The following is a 24730-nucleotide window of genomic DNA, read 5'->3' as shown; positions in this document are numbered from 1 at the left end:
CTCCCTCAGTCCCCACTCCACCCCCCAAAGGGCCCGCAGAGGGAAGCATGGGGCAGTAGGACACAGACAAGGAGCTTGGAGTGGGGGAGCGGGCAGGGGGCCTGGAATGTGCTACGCAGAGGAAGGACAAGGGCACGCTGCAAAGGGGACAAGGGGTACAGAGGGGTCTGGCGAGGGCCCTCCCCAAGCTGTGTGGGTAAATTGGGCCCCAGGCCAGAGCAGGGAAAAGAGGAGATGGGAAGTGGGGTGAAAAGGAGAAACAAGCCACAGGGCCAGCCGGGTGCTGGTGAAGGGGGCGGTGAGGACAGCTCAGCTGCCGGACTGAGCTGGGTGGCTGCAGCCCGGGCTGGCGGGGGTTGGCGCCCAGTCCATTGCCACTTGTGGTGTTCCTGGGGCCCCTCAGGCTGGGGCTGCAGCTGCCTGCGAGCCATGACCAGACACATGCAGATACATATAAACACCCGACACAAACCCACGGAAGCAGCACTCACAGACACATTCACAGAGATACACAGACACGTGCGTCCATATAAACACCCAGATGCAGACCCGCCGAGCCGACGCCCAGAGGGGCACGGGCAGTCCACACAGACACACAGAGGCAGCACCCAAACACCGCCCCCCACCAAGTGTGAAGACACCTAGACAATACACGGGTACACACAGATGCTCCCGCCAGAGATCAACAGACATGGGCAGACTCCCCCCACCCCCTCCAGGCACCGCCCCTGCCCCCCAGACCCAGACACGTGGGAATTCAAGGCACAGCTGGAAGGTTAGACGCAGGAGGTACCCTTAGGTTCTGCCCCCATCACAGCACACGCTTGGTCCAGCCTCCTGGTCCTGCTCAATTCATCACCTGCGAAGGGGTTCTGTGCATCTGGCTGGGCTGCCTCTGTCTTCCGCTCCCCCTCCCTCTGCCCAACAGGTGATTGGGAGGAATGAAAGCCCTCCCTCTCCCCCACCCATTCCTGAGCCTGAACAATGCCCTCCCAGGCCCCAAAATAGCCCCTGAGCTTAGCCTGTGTCCTTTTATGGCCCTGTCCCTATTGTGCATGGTGGGGGGTGGGGCTGGGGTCAGGAGGTGTCCAGAGGGGATAAAGGCCAGGCCCCACTCCAGCCTCACCTACCCTACTCTCTGCTTCCTTCTCTCCACATCCCTCTCCATTCTGACAGCTTCCATGGCCCCCAAAAAGCCAGACCCCAAGAAGGACGATGCCAAGGCAGCCCCCGCCCCGGCGCCCGCACCTGCGCCCGCACCGGCACCAGAGCCCGAGCGCCCCAAGGAAGCTGAATTTGATGCATCCAAAATCAAGGTGGGTATGGGAGCTGGGTTTCAGCAGAAAGGTCAGGGCAGCTAAGTGGATCCCGGAGTGGACCTACCCAGTGGCAGGTCAGACTCCAGAAAGGGAGCGCTGAGCTGAGGTGGGAAACTTCCGTGCAGAGGTCAGACGAGCCCCGAGGCTTCAGCTGTCAGGAGCCACTCTAGGGGCTAGAGGAGGCCTGGTGGTCACACAGCAGGCAGGACTCCACTCCCCCAGGGCTACTGAAGGGTACGTCTTTGCGTGGTTGTGGAATCTGTCTCTTGCCCTTCTCTCAGGAGCTCACATCCTTGGGGAATCCTGGAGCCACCCGGACCCCAACCCCTCCAGCCGGACGGGGATCTTCCTTGTTGCCCTCTGGGTGACGGGGGTGGGGAGCATGGGGATGTGAGGCCCCTGCCCAGGCTGGGGCACACTTACCCCTACCAGGGTGGCCGAGCCCCACAGCGTGTCGGGCCTCAGCTTTTAGGCAGGGAAAATTGAGGCACGGGCTGAGTAGGTCACTCAGGAAATTGGTCTTGGGGCTGTGTCCGGTGAGCATGGAACCGTTCCTCAGTTAGGAAGTCTTTCTCCAAGTCTAAACTTGGAGGAAGAGCCATGACTCCGATGGCATTTGCAGAGCGGCACGTTCCGTGTGTCCCGCCTGCTCCCCGTTCTTGGCTGGCCACCGGTCACTGCTGTCCTGGCTGCTGGCTGAGGGCCCCTGTGGAGCCCTCCCAGCTCCTCACGGCTCCTGCCTGTCCAGCCAGAGCTGCAGCAGAACGATTTTCCGTTTGTGATCCCTTCCTGGGGGGCCAGACTTGTCCCTCAAGACATGGGTTCCAATCCCAGCTTTGCTCCTGCCTGTTCCCTGCTCCGAGGCGGGGCTTCCTCAGATGCCACATGGGGCAAGAAGCCCTGTCACAGGCTATTGGGAGCTGTTCATGGAATGTGTTCTCTGGAGTTGGCTCCCTGAGCCCTAACCACCCCTAGGGTCAAAGCTTGTGTCCCACAGGTCCCCGGCTGGGGGCCAGCTACCCCAGGCCCCCCGGTGGCTTGGTCCAGTCTCACAGGATCTGAGGCTGGCACAGACTTCCCTGGGAGAGGCCAGCACAGTGAAGCCCCTCATGGGACCCCTACCCCCTCCCTGTCTGGCTGGCCGGCTTTACCAGGAGGCTTAGGAATGTAATCTCAGCAGGCTTCCTGGTGGTGAGAGAGCTCTCAAGGGGCAGGGAGCAGCAACTTGTTCTTCCCAACATGGGGTTGAGTCCAGAAGGGACAAGCATGACAAGGGGGTGGGGGAGGATATCCCTCTGCACTGAGGTGTGCCCTGGGGGTTGGTGGGGTTCCCAGGGAGCGGCAGTGGGAGGCACGCCTGGCATGCCTCCTCCCCCAAGCTCCTTTCCCTCCTGTGACCTTGACCTTGGGGTGAGTGACTGCTGTGATAAAAATAGACTTGGTATCTGGTGAGGAGGGGGAAACCGGGTCCCAGGAGGCCTCCTTACCTCAGGTGGCTCTCTGATGTGGCCTCAGCAGATTCTTAGTCAACACTACCATTGTGTCCCCAGGCTGGGCTGGGCTGGGGGCTGCCCAGGGCTTTTGGGTGGGTGTGTAAGACCATGTGAGTGGTAGTGCCCAGCCTTAAGGTCTCTGCAAGGGGCAGGCAAGTGTAAACACTTGCAGACACACACTGAGTGTGAATGCACACACATACATCTCATACACACACACATACACACATGAATGCACACACTCACTCCTGTGGATATGCTCTCATGCCGACAGAAACCCTCTGGTCTGTACCCTCACCCTTGCTCCTCCTGCCACCCCACCCCCCACAACGAGATGGGGTTTCCTGTCTCACTCACACGGACAGCCTTGCCCACTGAACCCCAGGCCTGCTGGGGGGTGGCTAAGCCAGCCTGGTCAGATCTGCTGGCTTCAACACATCTGTCCAGGACCAGGGGGATCAGGTAAAGCTTACCCTGGGCTGGGGACTCAAGGCACCAGGACAGCCTTCTCACCGATCCCCAGATGTGGCCCACCAGCCTTCAGGGTCTAGGCACACGCAGACCCACGGCCCTCAGTTCACACAGGTCGGGAGGGATGAGGAGACAGGAAGGTGCCAAGGGAGATGGCAGGAGGTCGTGGGGGCAGAAGCTGGAATGCTGCCAGGGGGACAGCCTGGTACAGTCAAGAGGTTGAGGCCTGGGCTGTGGCCGTGGAGTATGCAGGTGCCAATCTGGCCCTGCCTCCTGGGCCAGACACTTAGAATCTTTGGGGTCTCCTTTCAGATCGAGTTTACCCCGGAGCAGATTGAAGGTAAGTGAGGGTCTCGAGCCTTGGGGCTGCAGGGTCGGACCTGGGTTCCCCAGTCTGAAGTCTGGCCAGGGCGGGGTGAGTGCAACGGGCTGACTCTGGGTGTGGCCACAGTTCACATCCTCTCCTGGCAGAGTTCAAGGAAGCCTTCATGCTGTTCGACCGCACGCCCAAGTGCGAGATGAAGATCACATACGGGCAGTGTGGGGATGTCCTGCGGGCGCTGGGCCAGAACCCTACGCAGGCTGAGGTGCTCCGTGTCCTGGGGAAACCGAAGCAGGAAGGTGTGTATGCGGTCGTGCTGGGCCCCGGGGACGTGCCTGGGGCGGGCTGACATCTGCGGGGGCACGGCACAGGTACCGCCCCGCTCTGCGCCCTCCTGACATCTTCTCAGTGTCCGGATGAGGAATGGAGGCAGGTCTCAAGCCATGCTGCCAACGTAACAAGCAGCAAGTCTGCGGGACCTTCCCACCCCATGCTCATTGGCCAGGTCTACTGGTCACAGGAAGCTGATGTTGCAGAGTAGCGTCACGGCCGGTGAGGGTGACTGGGGGACCCCCAACCTCTGTGGCCCCTCCTGGTCTCCACAGCATCTCTCTGGCGCTCAGGGCCAGCTTCCCTCACACTTCTGCCAGAGAGGGCTGCCTGCTTTGCCCCACGGGGACATGAGACCCAGGCCCCTCCATGCTTCCAAAGTCTCAGGGAAGGTCTCTGATTGGCCCCCCTCCTGAGCAATCCCAGTGGTGGGGAGGGTGGGGTTTCTAAGAAAAACCACAGGATCCAGAATGGTTTCCCCGAAAGCAGAGCAGAGGCACTAGGCAGAGCCTACGGGGGTGCCGCCGCAGCAAACTGTCCCTGTGAACAATAACGGATCGTGTAAAGGATGCACGTCTCGGTTGACTCCCCGTGATGGGAGCGTGGTTTGTGAATGGTCAGCTGGTGTAGAGTGCTTTGGGACTGTGTGTGGGCAGTAGGTCTGCACCCTGCGGCCCGGGTGGGGAGGGAAGGATGTGCCTGTCCTGCTCCTCAGAGTGACCGTACTGCCCCTCCCCCCAACCCCCGGCCAGAGCTCAACAGCAAGATGATGGACTTTGACACCTTCCTGCCCATGCTCCAGCACATTGCCAAGAGCAAGGACACGGGCACTTACGAGGACTTCGTCGAGGGGCTGCGTGTCTTCGACAAGGAGGGCAACGGCACGGTCATGGGCGCTGAGCTCCGCCACGTGCTAGCCACGCTAGGTGAGGACCGCCTCCTCCTCCTCCCCAGTCCTCCTTCGTGGTGGTGAGGGCATCCTGGGGAAGACCCTTCTGTCACCCGCCGAGCCTGCGTCTGATCTGTGAAACGGACAGAGGGACATGGTCAAGGGGCCTTCATGGCAGGTGACAGATGTGGGGCGTTTAGAAGGCCAGGTAGCAACAAAGGAAGTGTGTTGGTGCAGCTCACAGAACTGAAGGCGGGGAGGGCAGCTCTGGGGTGGGGGTGCAGTGTGACGCATCCAACAGGACAGGTTCAGTCCTGGTGTTCATGGTCTCAAGGTCAGGTTCCAGGGACACAGCAAAGAAGAGGCCCAGTAGGTAAGAGGCCTGCCCCTTGGACATCCTGATGCCCATTATCTGGCTGGCAGGGGCACCCCCTTCTCAAAGGAGCTTTCGTGCAGCAAATGTTTATTGAGCACCTACTACATCTGCTCAAAGCAACTTTTCCTTACAGCAGAGGTGAACTGAACTCCTACTGTGTGTTTGGCCCTGGGCTGGTGTCTGGGTTTTTTGTGTGTAACTGGGGGTAGGAGATTACCCCCCATTCCTATGGGGGGGGACCAGGGCAGTACACAGTGCTTAGAGGCAGGAAAGTGGCAGACTTGTCTGGAGAACAGAGAAGCTGTCTCCTTGTCTCCTCCACCATCATTCCCCAAGGCCCTCAGCTCCTTCCCATGAGCCCTTCCTCTGGCCTCAAAAGGCTTCCCTGAGGAACTGCTTCCAGTGACATGGGGGTCCTGGCCTCCCCTTGATGGAAGGGACCCCCCAGGGGTCCCCTGTAAGAAAAGGGACAGTGTATTCTGGGGACTTGAACACCAAGCTGGCACTGTTGTGGACAGAGCCCAGGCTCAGAGGGCGCACCAAGCCTGCACCCCAAGTCCCCCCCTTTGACTTATCACTGATTCTCCTGGTCTCAGAAATGGGGGTGATGACCAAGGTCTTGTGAGCCGGGATGGCTGGGCCAAGGTGAGGTGTGGGAGGCAGACCCACCGTCCAGCGGGGCTCTGTGGGTCCCCCTGACTTCGCACCTGTCCCGCGGTGCTGACTCAGCCTCCCGCCCCCTGGCCAGGAGAGAGGCTCACTGAAGATGAGGTGGAGAAACTGATGGCGGGGCAGGAAGACTCCAATGGCTGCATCAATTATGAAGGTGGGCTTGGCAGGCTGGGGCGTGGGGCGGCGGGGGGGGTGGGGGCGGGGCGCTGGGACCCTGGGCCCCCACTGTGGCCACCCGGTGCTCAACCCCTGCCACTCGCTCTGCCCTTCTTTGCAGCATTTGTGAAGCACATCATGGCCAGCTGAGCCTCTCGTCCCAGGTGAGACCTCCACTCCTTTCCAAGCCTGCTGTCCCCTCTGCCACCTTCTCGGATCTCAGCGCTGTTGTCCCCTCACGCCTCAGCTTCCAGATCCCCTGTTGCCACCTCCCCATCTTCACCAACTCCTGCTCTCAGCTGATGCCCCGCTGTCTCGCCGCACCCTGTCCCCTGTAACCTGTGACCATCTTTGCTGTCACAGTCAAGGAGAACCAGGAACCCATGGGAACTAGGAGCCCATGCTGGGGACAGCTCATCTCCCACGCATGGTGCTGACGTCAGCCGCCTGGAGTTGCAGGGAGGTGGGAAGTGCCTCAAGACACCTACAGCAGCCCCCTCCACTGGCCCTGCAGACCTCTGGGTGCCTGTCATCTCCCCCTTCCGGCTGTGCATTTCTGTCCTCTCCCCATGGGCCTGAATAAATGGCATCTTTCCTTCCTTCCTTCCTTCCTTCCCCGCTTCCCCTCCGTGGCCCTTTGGTTGACTTCTCTAAAATCCATGAGCCCCACATGGTGAGTCCTGGACAAAATAAGGGGGAGTCATGCTGAAATTCTGCTTCTTTGCTCCCCCTCAAAACTACCCCAAACCCTCTCAGCCTGCTCGCCAGGACACTGAGGTAGGGGCAGGGCTGAGCTGGAAGAGGCCTGGGTGCCCCTCCCTTGCTCTTGTCCTCCCATTCTCCCTCTGGGAGGTGGCACCACCAGCAATCAGGGATCCATGGGGCATTGGTCCCGGGGCTGCCCATGTCACAGGTGGGGAGACTGAGGCCGAGAGCAGAGAATGGCCTTACCTGAGTCACCCTGGGAATGAATGACAGGGTGGGAGCTAACTTTGTCCCCAGGCTGTCAGAATTGAAGGGGCCTTAGATTCCCGACCGACTCGGATGGGGAAACTGAGGCACTCTGCCTATGGTATGGCTATAGGCCAGGGGGAAGAGACCTTATGGGGGGGCCAGGAGGACCCAGGAGGTTAGGGCAGCTCCGTCAGGGTGCAGGCGAGCACATCTGAGTGGGAGAGGAGCCTGTGTGGATGGGTTTCAAGATGAGCACAGATCTGGCTGCCTGTGGGCATGGGTGTGGTGTGGGGACTTACCTGTGAGTGTGTTGGGATCATGAGTGTGACAGCGTGTGGGGGGCGTGTGCCAGCAGCATATGTGAGCCCATCATGGGCAGGGTCTGAGTGTCTGCAGGAGTCTGCCTCATCTTCCTTTCATTCTCTCAGAGTCTATGGAGCACCAGCCATGTGCCTGGTTCCACGCTAGGCCCTGCGAACCCTGTAGTGGAGAAAGCAGTCAAAACCTCTGCCCTGCAGAGCTCCCAGAGACCTGACGAATCATCATCCACAAAGTGTGTCAGCAAGCGATCATGGCTGAGGAGGGCCCCAGAGCAGGGCGGGGGGGAGGCCGTGCGTGTGTGCTCGGCATGCTTGTGCGTGTAAGAGCTGGGAGGGGCTGACGTGTTAAGTCACGAGGCTGGTGATGATTGGAGATTGCAATGGTGGGGCAAAGATTTAAAAAAAGAGGAGCTAATACCCAGAATATATAAAGGACTCCTATGGATCTGTGGCAAGATAATAGACAACCCAACTCAGAAAGGGGCAGAAGACTTGAACAGGCAATTCTCCAAAGCAGATCTACAAATGGCCAATTAGCATGTGAGTAGAAGTTTGATGTCACTAATTAAGGGAATGCAAATCCAAACCGCCAGGAGCTCTCACTTCGCACCCAATTAGGAGAGCTCTCATTCAAGAAACAGGGGCTAACAAGTGTTGTGTTCTAGCTATGCAGTGGCCCATCACTCAGCCCCGAAGAAGGAAGGACCTTCCAGCCCTTGCTACAACATGGGTGGACTTTAAGGATATTAGGCTAAGTGAAACAGGCCAGACCCAGACCATATCATGTGATTCCACTTAAAGGAGGTACCTTGTGTCATCAAATTCATAGAGGCAGAAAGTAGAATGGCGGTGGTAGGGGGCTGGGGGGAAGGGGAGAGTGGGGAAGTTGTCAAAGCAGAGAAATAAGCAGGAGGGGAGAGTGTCTTAGCTGCGCTTCCCCAGAAGCAGAGCTGAGACCAAGTCGTGAATGCAAGACGTCTCCCCGGGAGGTGACCCCAGGGAGCATGGGAGAGCAGCTGGAAGGGAAGGAAGTCTCTACGGGGTGCCCGGGAGCAGAAAGCCCTTTGGACAGTTGGGGTTCGGCCCCACTGGGGGCCTCCAGGAGTCTAAAGGGATGAGGAAACCAGACTCTCCAGCCACGCCCGTCTTCAGCGAGTCCTCCAGGCAGCTGTGTGGGCATACAGGGGAGATATGTCTGCGTGGGCACAGACAGGAGACATGCACAGAGGCCCTGAGATGGGCGCACACAGCTCCATGGGGCGGTGGTGAGGCCTGAGTCACAGAGGAGACGGAGGGCCTGTGGCCATGGGAAGGGCTTTGGCGTGTGCTCCAGGGAGACTGTCCCAGCATCACTCTGACCTCCAGGTGGAGAGTAGACTGGGGTCCCCGAGCAGAAGCAGGGTGACGAGGAGGGCGGGTGTGGGAGGGAGAGGCAGATGCACACATGCTCAGCCAAGGGAGAGGAGAAGCGGTCACACTGCATGTCACTTTGAGACGGGTCTCAGCAACATCTTGGGCCAATGTTGAAGCTTTCGAGGCCTTCTGGCTCCTTTTCCTTGTTTCCACAGTACCTCCTAGTGGTACCTCCTAGAGGTACCTGTGAACTTGCTGGACTCTGGCAAGCCTTCCTGGACAGCTGGGGGCTGGGGACCCCCTCCAGGAAAGCAGGGCCTCCCTTTGGTCCCAGTCAGGGTGGGGAGCCTCGTGACAGGCTTCTGGGCAGCCCCTCATTCCTGCCTGCTCCAGCCGCTTCCTTCCTGGGACTTCCTTTTAAAAAGTCTCCTGTGGCCACATGGGACTGGGAGGTCCCAGCCTTCTTTCTCTCTGGGGATGCCCACCTTGCGCTGGAGGACTGCGGGCAGGGGGGTACAACTGTTCTGTCATCTCCAGCAAGAAGGGACCCTGCCTGCAGGTTCACGTATGTCCTGGATCCCGGGGGGATATGTGCTCTCTCAAGGAGGCCTGTCCCTGCCCTGGTTTTCGGGACGGTCCTGCACCACTCTCAGGCTCCCTTGGTTCCTGGGAGCTACCGCCCTCCTCAGCTTGGCTTGCCAGTGGAAGAGAGCAGCCCACATATTTCCCCAAGATGCTCTGCAGCCCAGACCCGCTGGTTGTCCTGTGTGGACCCGGGGGGAAGGGGAGGACAGGCTGGAGGTGGCTGGTGGGATACAGCAGGGGATGCTGGGTCTCGTAAGCTCGGGCTGGGGCAGCTTGGCTCCACTTGTTGGGGCTCTCCAGCGCTTGGAATTTGTCTCTGGCCCAGCCATGGTCATGGGGCCCCCCTGGGGCCTTGTGCCTGTATATATATATGGCTGTGCTGATCCCAGGTGGGCTCAGGTCACTGGCTGTAGGTCTGGGTGTCAGAGCGGATGGGGGGAGGGACATGGAGGGTGCCACTCGGCTGCAGGGCTGAGCCTTTTCCTCACCCTGCATCCCTTCTCCACGACCCCGGCCGGGTGGCATGCATATTTCTGTGTGCCCACAAGTGGGCCGGAGGATCCGTGCCTGTGAGTGTATCTGTGGGGGCGTGAGTTGCCCACGTACATACCTGGACGTGCGTGTGCTGCCAGTCGGTGCATTCGCACACGTGTGTGCACCTCTGTGTGCGTGCGTGTCTGTGTGTCAGCATGCATGTCTGAGCATGTACGTGCTGGGGGGCTCTGCTGAGTCAGTGCGGGTGCTGGGCGGGCAGCGCTGCCAGCCGGGCCGCGGCCTCCCCACAGTTGCATAAACACTGTCCCAGCTCCCCCCTCAAGCAGGGTGGTCCAGCCTGTGGCCCTGTGGCCAGGGGGAAGGGATTGGCAGAGGGTTGGCCCCCCTTTTAGTCTAGTCCCCTCCATGCCTCTAGGGCCAGGACCCGTGCTCTGTAAGGTGGGGTCTAGCCGGGGGTCTCCCTATGTCTCCCTTTCCCCATCCGGTCTGAGGCCCGATCTTTGGGGTCTTTCTAAAGTGGCAGGAGTATTCACCTCAGGTTTTAGTCCTGGTCCAGGCTGATCTAGAGGGTCAGCGGGGCAGCCTGGGGGCGAGAGGTGGAGGTCAGCCTCAGGACCCCGGAAGGAACGGTCCCTCCTTTGCTCCGATGTCCCTGCTTGGTTGCTTCTGGCTCTTGGTGGCCTGCTGTACCCTGTAGCCTCTCCCCAGACCCTATCCTCAGGGTTCAAGGGGTCACCATCTGGGACATGGAGCAGATGGTGCCAACTGGGGGTCAAAGAGGGCCAGACACTCAGACTGAGGTAGAATGAAGTCAGCCCGGGTCTTGAACACATCAGGTATTAGAGGAAGGTCTTCCTAGGCCATGAGAAGAAAAGAAATCAGAACGCGGGTATGAGAAACTGGGCGCTAGAGCCAACGGAAAACTGAAGACCACCTTAAGAGAAATTGGGGTTGGAGTAAAAAGGGTCCAAGCCAGGGATTGCATGAAGTCAGAAGCAGGGTGGGCTGGGGTGCAGAGGAAGTGGGGGGAGAGGCAAAAGAAATTGGGCTGCGGCCGGTGTGAGCCCTCAGTGTGGAAGTGGGTGCTTGGGGGCACCAGGCCTGAGCACTGTGCTGTGGGTCCTAAGGCTCTGTGTGGTGGGGAGTGTTGAGGGGAGGGGGCCGGGATGAGCCTGCCTGGGTGCAGGGCCTGCCTCACCCCCGGGACTGCTGACCTGGTGGCCTTGGAGAACCCAGGAAAACCCCAGACCTTGAACCCGGTGACCTTGCACCGCAGTGGCTCCCTGGGGGTTCTCCCGGGTCCCTTCCACCTAGCCCCAGGCCCGCCCTCACCCAAGTTTGGGGGTTATTTGTTCCCGCTTTCCCAAAGCCACACAATCCTGGTTTGCCCAAACGCTGACAGAGCACGGCTGGAATGCGGAATGTGTGTGAGTGTGTGTACACACGAGGCTTCCCGGGGCCGGCCGCGAGACAGGCCCCCTCCGGTCTCAGCAGCCGGGGCGCAGCGCCCCTTGGACAGTGGAAGGCCTAGGTCGTCAGGGCCAGAAGGGGGCCCTGCCTCCCCCCTCCTCCCCTGCCTCGCTGAGGACACTGAAGTTCAACCATTTTCTCCCAATCTCTGTCCCCTCCTCTGGCCTGTGGGTCTGGGTACCTCACCTGTCTAGTGAGGTCTCGGTGAGAATCAGGACACGAAAGCCTTTCTGGAGGTTGGGGGCGCAGGGTGAGGCATGTAGAAGACTCTGGAACTCCAAAGATGGGAAGACAACACTCCTTGGGAAGTCTCAGGTCTAGACCAACTTTCTGATTCTTTATACTTTGGTCTAGCTGAATATGAGCAGCCTTTTCCTCTCACCATTCCCATGCCCTGGGTCTGGAGGCCTCTGTCTCAGCCCCCATCCCCCCGGCCCCCCCCCCACCCCGCCCAGCACTTCTTCTATTTGACTTGCCATGTGGTCCCAGCACTTCCTCCCATAGTAGGCTTGGAAGCCACTTAAAGGTGCTCCGAAATGATACTCCCAGCACTGGAGCTAACTGGGATAGGTAGTGAGCACCTTGTCCTAAGGGGTGTGCAAGCCGAGGGGAACCAATTCTAGTCATGAAGGCTGCAAAAGGGGTTCTGGTGCTGGTAGAGGTTGGAAGCATATGGGTGTCCCCAAGCCCCAGGGCCTAGCTTGTGACAATGTCCAAGAAAGTTTTCAAGAGAGAACAGTAAGGCCCATGTTGGTGGCCCATGGCCTTGCCATGAAGCTCAATTTATGCATCTTTAAGACCTGTCTTTCTTCCAAGATCCCATGCAGCCTATTCTTTTTTTTTTTTTTTTTTTTGGTCTGGAGAATATCCTTTTGTTTACAAAACAATGCTGATGGTAGCTGGTGGCTGGCTGTTGTTTTCATGTCTTTAGTTGGCAAAATCAGACCTTACAAGTCGATTTTTAAGTTTTGAGAAAATCTCAGTTTGTTGCAATCAACATCTCCCTAAAGCCCTGGATAGAGACCCTTGAATGGGGCCCAGGCTTTCCAGGCCCGAGGCTCTTTGGAATGAGCTCATTCATTCATTTGTTCTTTCATTCATGCATAGTGTAATTATCAGATGCTCGTGCTGACTCACAGGCCTGGCCCCGCCAGGTGAGACCGAGCGGGGAGTGGAGACTCGGGGAGTGGAGACTCAGCGAGGCCCACTCAGGTGACCCCCTGAGACGGGCGGGGCCTGGTGAGGTCGGGCCCTGGGGTGGGGGGGCAGCATGAGGATGGGATGATGTCTCAGTTCCCTTCATGGCAGTATCTGGGATCCTGTGATTCTGAGTGTCCCCGAAACTCTGGGAGCCTGTCGATACCTGTAGTCAGAGGTGGGAAGCCAGAGGCAGTCACGGCTTGTGTCTAGACACAGCACGAAGGCGCAAATACCCAGGGGTTTCTAGCCCCGGGAGGAGAAACCGTGCTCAGGGCTGAGGGACGGATAAAGGGGGAAAGCCGGGCACACCCCTCTGTATGGCCTGGCCTGAGTGAAGGGGCGTAGGGCTGGGAGCCCCCAAGAGGGAGATATACCCACATCCAACAGCTCTGGACCAGCTGGAAGCTTCTTCCTTTCTCCGGAGCTTGGGCTCTGCGCAGTCCATCTCCCACATGGTGCCTTCCTTGTAGTAAGGGGGTCCCTGGGGTAGGTCTGAAGAGTAGAGCTGGAGCCGTGGGCAGGCCCTGGGCCCCCAGGATTGTGTGGACAGCGAGAACCCTCTGGGGCCACATCAGGAGTGACTCCTACCCTCTTGGGCTCCTGAGGATCCAGCCCTCGCACCCCCCCCCCCACAGCTGCCTGGCTGTAGGGTCAGCAGGGCCAAAATGCCATCAAGGGTGGCCTCCAAACTCAGTCCTCAGCGCCCCCAGGTTGCCTGCCCCACCTGGGCTCCCGTCTCAGCTTCCTCTGAGGGCAGAGTCTATCCCCCAGGTGGAGGCCCTGACCCCTGCAGGCTCTGGGAGTAGGGCCTGGGTCAAACCCCATTTAACCCATTAGTGCTTGATGATGGGGTGTCTGCTGAGCTCCCAGTTCTTCCCCAGGTGCTGGGACAGTGCCGTGAAAATATCCCTGCCAGGTCCCGCTCTGGCTTTGGTCCAGCTCCCAGGTCTCCTGTCCTTGTGCCTTGGCCGGTGCTTCCAGACCCGCCTTGCCATCCCCGAGTGAGCGAGGAGAGACCCTTAATTCCTTTAATCTGGAGTGGCTACCTTCCCTACGAGCTCCAGATTGTGACCTCAGAGTTGAACGGGAAGGGGCCTCAGACACCTGGGCCAACCTCTTTCCCAGGGCAAGTCTGATGAGCTGCTGTTTGCTTGAATACCTCTAGCAACAGGGATTTCACCTCTTACTGAGGCAGCTCCCTGATGTGGGGCTAAAATTCATCCAGGGCCCTCCCCAGCTCCCCAAAACTGGGTCCGCAGAACTTCTGCTCCCCGGCCTAGCTTCTAGGTGACTCTCTAAGCTGACCCCAGCCCCGCCATCCTCTGGGTTGATCCCTTGATCCAGGATGGGCCTTGCCCTCCATCAGGCGGCTGACCCCGCCAGAGCTCAGTTTGTTAAGGTCCTGAGCAGGGCAGGGACCTTGAGAACTGTCCTAGCTCCTGCTGCAGGCAGGGGACACCAGGGCTGGCTCTGTAGTGGCAAGGGGGCCCCTGAGGTCACCTGTGTGGAAGGTAGCCCAGAGCCAGTGAATAGAGTCAGGGAACACGGTGTTACAGAGGGTGACAGGGCGGTGGGGAACACGTAGGAGGATCCAGGCTTAGGGGTAGGTAAGTTCAGGTGCGGACTGTTGGGGGACGTCCCTGCAGGTCGCCCTGGGGCTCTAGGTCTGAGCCTCAGTTTCTCTTCTGTGTTGGACTGGAGGTGTGGAAGCCTCTGGTGTTCTGAGCTCTGGAGAGGTTCCTTCTGGACTCTGAGCTTTGGGCTGGGGGCAGTAGGGGGAGGCGACAGCTGCTTTGAAATGTGGAGAATAATAAAGCGAGGAATGTCTGAGCTCAGGGGAAAAAATAACCCCCGCCCGCTGGGCCTCCCACCCTGCCTGGCGTAATGAATTAAGTACAGGGAGGCACGTTTCATGTGGGGGCGCGGGCTGGGGGGGAGGCTAGAAGGCCCCTAATGAGAAACAGCGTCCTGGGTGGGGCCACCGGGATCTGGGGGTTCAGGGCCACCTGACCTGAACCCTGGGGGTGTCCTCACTTCCCCAAAGCTTCCTATCAATCCCCCTTTGTCCACGTGTGCGTGTGGGAAGGGGCACTGTCCCATCTCGGTGCTGACCTCTGACCCTGGGCTGTGCCCCAGTGCTGGCTCTAAAAGTCAGAAATGGGAGAAAGTGCGGCTGATCTGGAGGGATCATCTCATTCTCACTCACTCCCTTTCTTGACTGGGGCTGGGTGGGTGCATCCTGAGTCCAGAATGATGGGGGCAAGGCTGCCCCCTGCTGGACTGACCAAACCTGCAGCCAGGCCCAGAAGCCTCTGACCAGAAGCCCCAGGTCCCCAGTCCAGGCCACCTCCCGCTTCTAGTCCCCGCAGGCCCTCCCCTTCCGCTGCCAATCCCTCCTCCCAACGTAGCCCTACCTTCCCTTCCTGCCCTATATCCCTGGCCCCAGCTCATCTCCTTGGGGCTTGGACATCAGCATCTCCCGGTCCAGCTCTACTCTTCCAGTCCAGCAGTCTTGGGGGGCATCTGGCTTTTTCATGGTTCCCCTTCTCCCACCTCTGCTCTCTCCTTCCCCAGACAAGGCTCATGTTCCCCCAACAAGGCTCACACTTACGTCTTCACTCATGCCATTCCCTGTGTCTTGTCTGGTGGATCCCCGTTCAACCACCCCCTCCCAGGGGGCTCAGGGAACAGTAGGGTAAGTGAGTAATGAGACCATCAGTAAAAGGGTGAATTCTCAGCAAGAGAGCTAGAGAGCGGGGGAAGCAGGTTGGTTTGTTCCTGGGGCTCCCCAAGGAGCCTGCCCCACCTCCCAGCTTCTGCTGGCTTGGAGCAAAGCTCCCACTTTATTTTTAAGAAGTCTGGCCCGGGACTTGGAGCTCCTTGAAATATTCTCTCTCTCATCCCTTCTCTCCCCCACCCACTTTAATTAAAACCATTGTTTTGCAAGCACATGTTAATTAAAAAGCAAACATGTTTTGCTAAGTAATTTGGAAGCTCTGGCTATATGAACCAGAGTCATTCCAGTATAAAAAAGTCCCTCACCCAGCTTGTCCCAGTGTCTCGGGAGCCGAGGACACCCGTGGGTGCCCTAGATGCCTGTCCGTTTAGAAGTAGAGCTGCCGCCTGGGCGGGCCTACGCAGGACAGGGTGTCCTTTCTGTCTCACCGGTGGGGATGTGGAGGCAACTCAGAGGCCGAGAGCTCTGGCCAGCCCTCTGCAAACGTGTGCTGTGGGCCCCAGGAGCAGGAGCTGGTGAGGAAGCCTAAAGGGTTCAAGTGCCCCATCCTGCAAGGCAGGGTCCTTGTCTCAGAGCCACTGCCCAGCTTGGGGGGAGGTGTGAAGGGAGAAGGGGGCGGCATGACAGGGCCCCAAGCCCAGCCAGGAGGGCCACCTCCCTGAGGTCTCTAGCACAGCCGGGACTACAGTTCCCCAAAGCTGGGACAGTTGATCCCTTAGGTGACGGCCCAAGGTAAGGACCAGCCTGATGGGCAAGGGGCACCTTGGATGCTCCGGGTAACCTCCTCTAGCCTCAGCTCTTCACTACATGTCTGGTGATGGCCACAGTGCCATGTCCCCACCCTGGCTCCTGGCCCTGGGAGTCCGGCGGCATCTGAGGTCCTTCATACCTTGTGCAATAGCCTCAGGGCCCATGGCAGGGGGGCTGGAGCACCTAAGACATGGCGGGGTGTGTGTCTGTGCGTGTCATTCAGCGACCTCCAGCCCTTCCTGCTCCCCACCCCAGGCAGGGATGGGCCTGTCTCACCAAGTGGTCTCTCCAAGCCTTGTCACCAACTTGCAACTTTTCTGTTGATTCTCCCAGCCGGGAGGCCTGCGACTAGGAAGGTGTTTCTTACATGAATGTTGGGTGTGTGTCTCCCCACGTGGTCTCTGTGAGTCACTGTTAGCCGTGGCCCTGGAGTGGAGAGGACTCTCCCTCGTCTTGAAGGAGGAGAGTGCCTGGGGCAATGAGCAGGAAGAGGCTGTTTGAGAATGGACAGAGAGGTGGTGGGCCCCAGCCCTGACAGGGCACTCTGGGACACGGTGACTGGGCTCGGAGCTTCTGCACACACACACACACACACACACACACACACACACGGACGCACAAGGGCTCAGGGGCAGGGAGCCAGGAGTCCCAGCTTCGTGCCTCGGAGCCGGCCCTCACCCTGCTGTGCCCTTGGTGGAACAAGTATCTGCTGGGGTGTGTGTAACTTGTCACATGCAGTGTTCTAACCCCCCCCCCCCCCCCCCACACACACACAGACAGCCTCCCCAGCCAGGGCACACGGTGACCCACAGCGACACACGCTGGCGGCCGGCTCCCGGGGCTCGGCCCTCCCTCGGCGACGCGCCAGCGACACACACACCGCCGCCTCTGCGCTCACACCCACATTCCGGGAGGAGTCACGCTCCCGCCGCGCTGCCCCGAGCGGGCCCGCGGCGCTTCTGTTCTGTTCCCTTCCAGCGCCGGGACCGCAGCGGGCGGGCCGGGATGAGCTCACGCCGCCGGCCGCCGGCCTCCCAGCCTAACTCGCTCCAGATGCCGGCGGCCCGGCCGGCGGTGCGGCCCTCGGGCGCCCCCTGCAGGAGGCGGCGGGCGGCTGGGGGCTGGGTCGGGGGAGGCCGGGGGCGCGCCGCCCGCCCGGAAGGGGAGGGCCTCCCCCGACCCAGCCCCGCAGCCGGCGTTCGGAGCCGGTGGGGGCGGCCGGGGGGTGGGGGCTGTCCCGTTTGCCCCTGCGTGCTTTCCGGGTCACCGGCCCACGCCCCCTCCTCCCTGGTCGGCCCCGCTCTCCTGTGCCGTGTGCCTCCCCCCGCCCACTTCCCCCCTCCCGGCTGCTCTTGCCCAAACCTCGGGCTGCTCCCCCCACCCTCCCGGGCTCCCCAGGGCGCCCCGACTCTCGGCCAGGTAGGCGCTGCGGTTCCAGCCTCCGGGCCGCGTCCCTGGCCAGCCCTGCGGACTCCTGTTCCTCTCGGAACAAACACCCTCGTTTCTACTGGGAAAGCAGCAGGGGCCTGACCACCGCCTGGTTTTAATAAGGAGCTGGTATTTCCCCGAAATCGCGGGCCGGTGGCTGACCTCACGGGGATGACGGCTGGCGCCGGGCCAGGGGGCGGGAGCCGGCTCCTGGGTGAGCCCCCGACGCCTGGTCTTGCGGGGAAGTCGGGCGGAGAGGGAGGGGCTCAGAGCAGTCTCGAGTCCCAGCTCGGCTGCGGCTCACCCAAAACTGTCCATCTTTCTGTCTGCTGTCGCGTACCCTCGGCCAGTACTGCCAGAACCCTTGCCCAAGGGCCCGCTGTCCCCCTGCCTTCTTGTGTGACCTGGCAAAGGGCACAGCCCCTCGCGAGGCATTTCCTCCAGTGTCGGATGGGGCCGTTGTGGGATTAGAGAGGGGACCAGCGACGGAGAGCGGTGGACCCCAGCAACAATTTCAGAGGGCAGGAGGAGGTGGCTCTGGCGGGCGGGGCGGGGGGCGGAAGGGGGTGCGGGAGGCTCAGAGATCAGGTCTGAGCTTCCTGGAGCAGGGTGGGGAGACAGGGGTAGGTCCTGGGGCATTGTCAGGGTACATAGGGACGACCCAGGTGTCCCCGCAGAATGACAGTCCTCATTGAAGGTTTAGCATAGGGCCTGAGGAGGGTGTCAAGGAAGGCTTTCCAGAGGAGAGGCACCTGAACAGAGGTGCATTTAGTCCGGTAGAGGCATGGGGGGCGGGGGCAGCATCTTTAGGCCCTGAAGCGGGTGGGTTGGGTGCCGGACTGAATGGAGGAGAGTGGAACTAAGGCATCCGGGGGGTGAGTGCGGGGTCTGCATGACACTCTGTGCAGGGGAGGAGTCCTGGGAGCTGCTCTTGAAGTCTCATCTATAAATGAGGGACAAAGACTAAGAGCCAGAGGGGGACCCACAGTCCAGCGGAGGGACAGAGACAAGGACCTACCAAGAGAGCAGGGAGACAGAGGAGAGTCAGTGGGCAGATAGGCAGGAGGCAGGGGTGTCTGTGCTGGGCAGGGGAATCTGCTCCCCCCCCCACCCCTCCCCGCCTTATGATCTCTCTCTCCGTCAAATAAATAAATCTTAAAAAAAAAAAGAGAGAGAATACAGCTGTGGCAAGACAGACTCTGCCTACATAAAGTTTACATATGGAAGGGGAGGACTTTTACTGTCTACGAGAGTAAAATATATAGTGCAGTGGAGAAGATCAGAGGCCGAGAGGGAAGACTGGGAGCGGGGGTACAACTTCTGAGAGGGGGTCCTGGGAGAGCCTCACCCAGGAGGTGACATTTGAGTCCCGACCAAATCTGGCCCAACACCCCTTAGCTGAGAATGGTTCTTACAGAAGAGCATTTGCAATCAGTTCCATGATCGGAAAGGCTGAGCTCTGATGGTATTCCCCCTAAAACAATTCCATTCTTCTTCATAAACCCGTGTTACCAAAAAATAAAAACAACAACAACAAAAAGTCCTCGGTTGTTATTATATTTTGAATTTCATCTGTCAGTATTCTGTGGAAGCTGGTTTTCTCTATTTCTATGTAAATATGTGTAGGATAGTCTTGATTTTGTCTCTTGGCCCACAATGCCTAAGATATTCAGTATCTGGCCCTTCATGGAAAAAGGTTGCCAACTCTGGTATAGACCCACGAGGGGAGGAAATGAACCGTCTGGATGTCTGGGGGCAGAAGGAGCAGCCAGCGAGGCACATCAAGGAGGCCAGTGTGGTTGGAGCCCCACTAGTGAGGAGGAAAGGGACAAGAAAGGATCAGAGGAGCCTGGGCCAATGGTGAAATGCCGATTCCTAGGTATTTTTAAAAATATGTGTTGCTATCATTCACGGAATATCTTGTTTTCTGTGATAATTTCTCATCTGTTATTGCTGCATGATAGAAAGTTATTGATTCTATGTATTGACCTTTTCCCCAAGCTCTTAGTCTATTTTCTTATAGTTGTACTAATTTTTCAGTTGGCTCACTTGGATTTGTTTTAGAAGGCAATTCTGTCTTCTGAAAAAGGATGCATTTAGTATCTAACTCGGTTTCTTCCTTTCTTTCCTTCCCTCCCCCCACGTCCCTTCCCCTTGCGTCCCTATGCTCTGCTCACCTCTTTCCTTTCCCTCTTACCTTCCCTCCTCTCCCCTTCCTTCCCTACTTTTCCCTTCTGGTTTCCTCCTTCCCCGGCTCTGTCTTCCTCCCCTTACTTTCCTACGCTCCATCTTAAAAATGAGAATTTAAAATTTCAGAAGGACCTCCGTGAGAGGTATCTCCTTCATGTATCTTTGTTGACCTCCCTGGGGTAGGAGCAGAAGGCTTTGTCCCCAGACTGGGCCTGGATGTGGATGGGGGGACCAGGAGGGTCATACACAGACTCCAAAAGGGGAAGTCAAATGAATGCCTATAAATCAGAAGATGTTCCGTGGTAAGGAACAGGACACTGATGTCGAGTGGCTCTGAGGATAAAGGAGACTGGTGGGTGGCTGTTCCTCAGGAGTCCAGAGGTCAGGTGGCTTCAGTGGGTACACCCAGGTACAGTGGGTACACCCAGGACCTCTATTTCACTGCTCTGTGCTGTGCCATCCTCAGGATCAGAAAATGTGTCTTTCAACTTTGTTCTCCATTTCAAGATTGTTTTGGCTATTTGGGGTTTGTGAGATACCATATGAATTTTAGAATGGGTTTTTTTGTTTCTGCAAAAAAAGCCATTGAGATTTTGGTAGCGATTGCATTGAATCTGCAGATTGCTTTGGATAATATTATCATTTTAACAAGACCGCATTAAGTCCTCCCATCCATGAATATAGGACATCTTTCTGTTTACTTTAAGTCTTTAATTTTCTTAAGCGATATTTTTTATAGTTTTCAGTGTACAGTTCTTACACTTCTTTGCTTAAATTCATTTATTCCTAAGTATTTTACTCTTTTTGTTGCTATCATAAATGGGATTGTTTTTCATTTCTTCTTTGACTGTTCCCTGTGTGCGCACTAGGTAATGCAATAGATGTTTGCGTGTTGATTTGGTATCCTGCAACTTTTCTGAATTTGTTTATTATTGCTAATAGGTTTTTCTTTTTTGTGAAATCTTTGTGGTTTTCTATACATAGGCTCACGTCATCTGTGAACAGAGATAATTTTACTTCTTATTAATTAGGAGGACTTTTTTTTTTTTCCTTACCTAATTGCTGTGGCGAGGACTTTCAGTACCATGTTGAATAGTGGTGAGAGTGGGCATCCTTGTCTTATTCCTGATCTTAGGGAAAAGCTTTTAGTCTTTCACCACTGAGTAGGACGTTCGCTCTGGGTTTTTCATATATGGCCTTTATCCTATTGAAGAAGTTTCTCTCTATTCCTAGTTTCCTGAATGTTCTTTATCATGGAAAGCTGTTACATTTTATGAAATGTTTTCTTGCATGCGTTGAAATACAAGACTGTCGTCTGAAGGAGAGTTTTTTTTTATTATCCACCTCTTTTCCTACGTATTTCTTGTCTTTTTGCATGTCTTGCAGTTTTGTTATTGAAAGGCAGACATGTAATATGTTGTAGCAAATCTGGACAATGGTTCCCTGTCCCCCCAACCCACCCCAGACTCGTGGTGGTGGTGTTTATTTGGTCATTCATTTGTTTAGTGACTGGGGTACGATAATCCTGTGATTATTTGCAGCCTGATATCCCTGCTCAGATCCCCCCCCCCCCGCCCCCCGGCCCAGCTCAGCCATTTCCCTGGATCAACATAAGCCACTCAATGGTAAATGGTTGTGTGTAAGTTCCTTTGGTCAGTTTTATTTTCACTATTTATCATTGGATATGTGTGTGTATCTTGGAGACGGCTTTCACAGCTTAGGGAATTTATTTTTCCCCTACGTGTTCAGCCAAGGACTAGTAGCTCAGAAGTTCCTTATCCATTCACTCCTGAGAATGCCGTCTTGTGCACAAAGGTCTGTGCACAGTGTTTTTGACTCCCTCTCTTTTCACTCGTTTTCTGTGTTTAACTTCGAGCTAGTCTGCTGTTTCACTTCTTGCTGCCAGGATCATGGAGCTTTCAACCCTCTCTTAATTGCTCATCAGGAAGTTCTCCGTTTTTAAACAAGTCTCTTAAGCATGAATTTCTCTACCGTCTGTTCCAAATAAATTCAGTTATTTCGGGCAGTGCTGCAGAGCACACTCCCCCTTTCAGCCTGCCTCTCCTCCTGGGCAGAATGTTTGTGCTGCTGCCCCAGAGCTGAGGACGGGGATGGCAGCCTGTTTCTCCTGGAATGAAACTGCTCTGCTCTGAGTGGGCACCGGGGAGAGGGATGCAATCCAGCAGTCTTCTCACTTTGCCTTTCCCAAGGTGGATCCTCTGCTCTATCAGTGAGCTGGGATGGGGTGACTGGAGCCCCGGATTCTCAACCTGCAGTATCTGGGGTAGAGCTCCTGCTCTATGAGTAGGGGCAAAGTGAGGGAAGGGGGCTCTAGTTCTCTTGGGCTTGCCTGTTGGAACAGGACTTCTGCAGATGGACTTGGGAAGATGAGAGATACCAGCGACCTGCTTCTACTGAAGTGAAATCTTAGCTGGGGGAGAAGGAGATCCCATCATCTTGGCCACTTGCCCAGAGTAGAGTTCCGTAATATGGAGCTAAGGAGTCGGGGGCTGGGAGCTGGTCATTGCTCAAATGCCACAGACTCTTGCTGCTCATACGAAGTTTTGTAGATTTTCTCGTGTAGATATTTCTCAATGTTTTGTATGGCCATAGGACAATTTCCAGAGACCTGAGATAGTTGTGTTTTAAAAAACATTTTTCACCAGTTAAATAGCTTTCTTTCTAGGGGAAGAATCAACCAAGTTTCTCACAAAGCCATTCTGGGAGTCCAAAATCAAAGTTTTATTTATTTATTTTTAAGATTTTGTTTATTTGACAGAGAGCGCGAGAGAGTGAGCTCACAAGCAGGGAGGAGGGGCAGGGAGAGAGGGAGAAGCAGACTCTTCCCTGAGCAGGGAGCCCGACATGGGGCTTGATCCCAGCACCCCGGGATCATGACCTGAGCCAAAGGCAGATGTTTAACTGACTGAGCCACCTAGACATCCCCAAAATCAAAGTTTAAAAATTTTGGGGGGGAAAAATCTGGCAATTTTCAAGATAGTTTTCATTTTTCTCTCTTCTTTTAACTAGGCTCCATGCTGGGCTCCAGTGCAGGGCTTGAACTCATAACCCTGAGATCAAGACCTGAGCTGAGATCGAGAGTCAGACAACTTAACTGACTGAACCATCCTGGTGCCCATCAAGGTATTTTTCTATTATTAGTTTCTAATTTCTGTTATGATCTAAGGATGTATTTTGCATAATTTCAGTTCTTTAAATTATTACCATTTGTTTAAGGGCTCATAATATACTCTATTTTGGTCTATGTTCCATGTACACTGGGGAAAAAAGGGTCTTCTGCTGTTGCTAGGATAGAGTAATCTACAAATGTCCATTACATCTAATTAATGATAGTGTTTTGCAGATCTTATATATACTTACTAGCTCTCTGTGTACTTGTCCTATCAATTATTAAGAAAGACAAACCCAAATTCCAAATTCTAATTTTGGTTAGATTGGCTTTTTCTCCCTGCTCTGTAAATTTTGAAATTTTTTTTGGCGTATTTAGGCACATACACCTTTAGAATTTTGTTTATCATTCTGTGATTAATGTCTCTGTTTGTCCCTGATAATATCCTTTGTTCTGATGTTGGCTTTGTCTGATGGTAATATAACCACTCCTTCTTTTAATTAGTGTTTGGTTTGTATATCTTCCTCTATCCCTTTCCCTATAACCTACCTATGTTTTTATATTTAAGGTGGATATATCGTTGTTTTTTTTTAAAAAATCCAGTCTGACAATCTCCTTTAACTCATGCCATAGAAGCATTAAGTCACTTAATAAAACATTTACCTTTAATATAAGTACTGATAATGTTGAATTAAATTCTACCATCATGCCAATTGCTTCTTTTTTTTTAAAATTTTACTTATTTATTTGACAGACAGAGAACACAAGTAGGCAGAGAAGCAGGCAGATAGAGGGGGAAGCAGGCTCCCTGCCGAGCAGAGAGCCCCTTGGAGGGCTCGATCCCAGTACTCTGGGATCATGACCTGAGCCCAAGGCAGAGGCTTTAACCCACTGAGCCAACCAGGCGCCCCATGCCAATTGCTTTCTATTTGTACCATCTCTTTTTCTCTATTCCTGCTTTCTTTTAAATTAATGGAGTATTTATGCTTCTATTTTATCTTTGCTATTGCCTTATTGATAGTTATTTAACTTTTTCCCCTTGATTTCCCTGGAGTTTACAGTGTATATCTTTAACTAATTGCCCTCTTCTTTCAAACAATAGTATCTGCTGTTTAGGTAGTGTAAGGACCTTATAACAGTATCCTCTCTATTGCTTCTTTCTCATTCTGTATTATTTCTATTGCTGTCTATGCAATGGTAAAGTCGTTTGATGACAGCTAATGTTTTTTGGAATCAGAAGTTATGTCAAGCTGCTTTATACAGTTCTGTGCTGTCAAAAGTTAAAACAAGCAAGATGTGCTTTCCCACACAAACTTGCAGTAAATGTATTTTCTGAGCTTTCTGTTACAATTCCAGAAGCAGTTTTAGAGTTCGTGTCAGTGCCACAAAGGAAATTTGCATGTTTCAAAATCCATTTAACTGTAGTTGAGGAACTGTTCCCTAAACATCACTGAAATAATTAATTCACAATGTAATGACAAGACAAAGGCAAAATCAAGAGAAAAACCAAAATAGCTTTATAATTGCCTTCCAAGTGAACAGTATGCTCAAAGCTATATGTTCACAGATTAGTATCAGCATTGGGCAACACTTATTTGCATTAAAAGACATTTTAAAAGATTAAATGCATAAAATACCACTATAGATCACCATTACAGAAAATTTGCGATAGATTTTTATGATGGAGAATACTAATTTTGAACCCAATTAAGTAAAATGTTATTCTGCTCAAATGCTTCTCATTCGATTTCTATTACAAAATATTATATCTAATTACTATTATTACTATATTTGTGTGGAAATTTCTCCTTTTTTAATAGAGGCCTACATAATATCTTCATTGTACCTCAAAATCCTAAAATATTTGCTATCTGATGTTTTTAAGAAAACATTTGTTGACCTCTGAATTAGAGCCTTCAAATAGGTTCACCATAGGATGTATGTATGTATGTATGTATGTATTCATACTAGCTAAAGAACTTGATTAACCTTGTTTCAGACTTTATTCCCAGGCCTCTTCAGCTTAATTAGTGGCAAAGAATTCATTGTGTATAAGCAAAAACTGAAAAGAGCTGCAATGTCCAACAGGC

General features: G+C 55.2%; 2 protein-coding genes across 4 annotated transcripts in view; both read left to right on the top strand.

Moving 5' to 3' along the window:
• Positions 1–1108: 1108 nt before the first annotated feature.
• MYL3 (myosin light chain 3) lies at positions 1109–6631 on the top strand. 2 transcript variants are annotated; one of them, XM_032317815.1, is made up of 7 exons: positions 1109–1316; positions 3596–3623; positions 3755–3904; positions 4688–4861; positions 5949–6026; positions 6150–6192; positions 6392–6631. In XM_032317815.1, exons 1-6 carry the CDS (start codon positions 1182–1184, stop codon positions 6176–6178), a joined length of 594 nt encoding a protein of 197 aa, XP_032173706.1. In that variant the 5' UTR covers positions 1109–1181; the 3' UTR covers positions 6179–6192; positions 6392–6631. The 2 variants fall into 2 exon arrangements, with proteins under 2 accessions (XP_032173706.1, XP_032173714.1); XM_032317823.1 differs by having other exon boundaries at positions 6276–6631.
• A 15983-nt stretch (positions 6632–22614) lies between these two features.
• The window catches only part of LOC116576044 (serine protease 42-like), a 28574-nt gene continuing 26458 nt past the window's right edge, over positions 22615–24730 (top strand). For both annotated transcript variants that reach the window (XM_032317794.1, XM_032317803.1), the window contains exon 1: positions 22615–22654. The gene's annotated coding sequence lies outside the window, so the exon portion shown is untranslated. The remainder of the gene's footprint in view (positions 22655–24730) is intronic.

This window comes from Mustela erminea, chromosome 1 (genome assembly GCF_009829155.1).
Source record: "Mustela erminea isolate mMusErm1 chromosome 1, mMusErm1.Pri, whole genome shotgun sequence".
Classification (NCBI taxonomy): Eukaryota; Metazoa; Chordata; class Mammalia; order Carnivora; family Mustelidae; genus Mustela; species Mustela erminea.
This window is presented reverse-complemented; position numbering and strand designations above follow the sequence as displayed.

What these genes read in the sequence shown, in the direction of transcription:
- MYL3 (XM_032317815.1), top strand. Translation starts at nt 1,182, where the DNA reads ATGGCCCCCAAAAAGCCAGACCCCAAGAAGGACGATGCCAAGGCAGCC. An exon ending in GGGGAAACCGAAGCAGGAAG is followed by an intron (nt 3,905 to 4,687) that starts GTGTGTATGCGG and finishes ACCCCCGGCCAG; the next exon opens with AGCTCAACAGCAAGATGATG. An exon ending in TGGCTGCATCAATTATGAAG is followed by an intron (nt 6,027 to 6,149) that starts GTGGGCTTGGCA and finishes CCTTCTTTGCAG; the next exon opens with CATTTGTGAAGCACATCATG.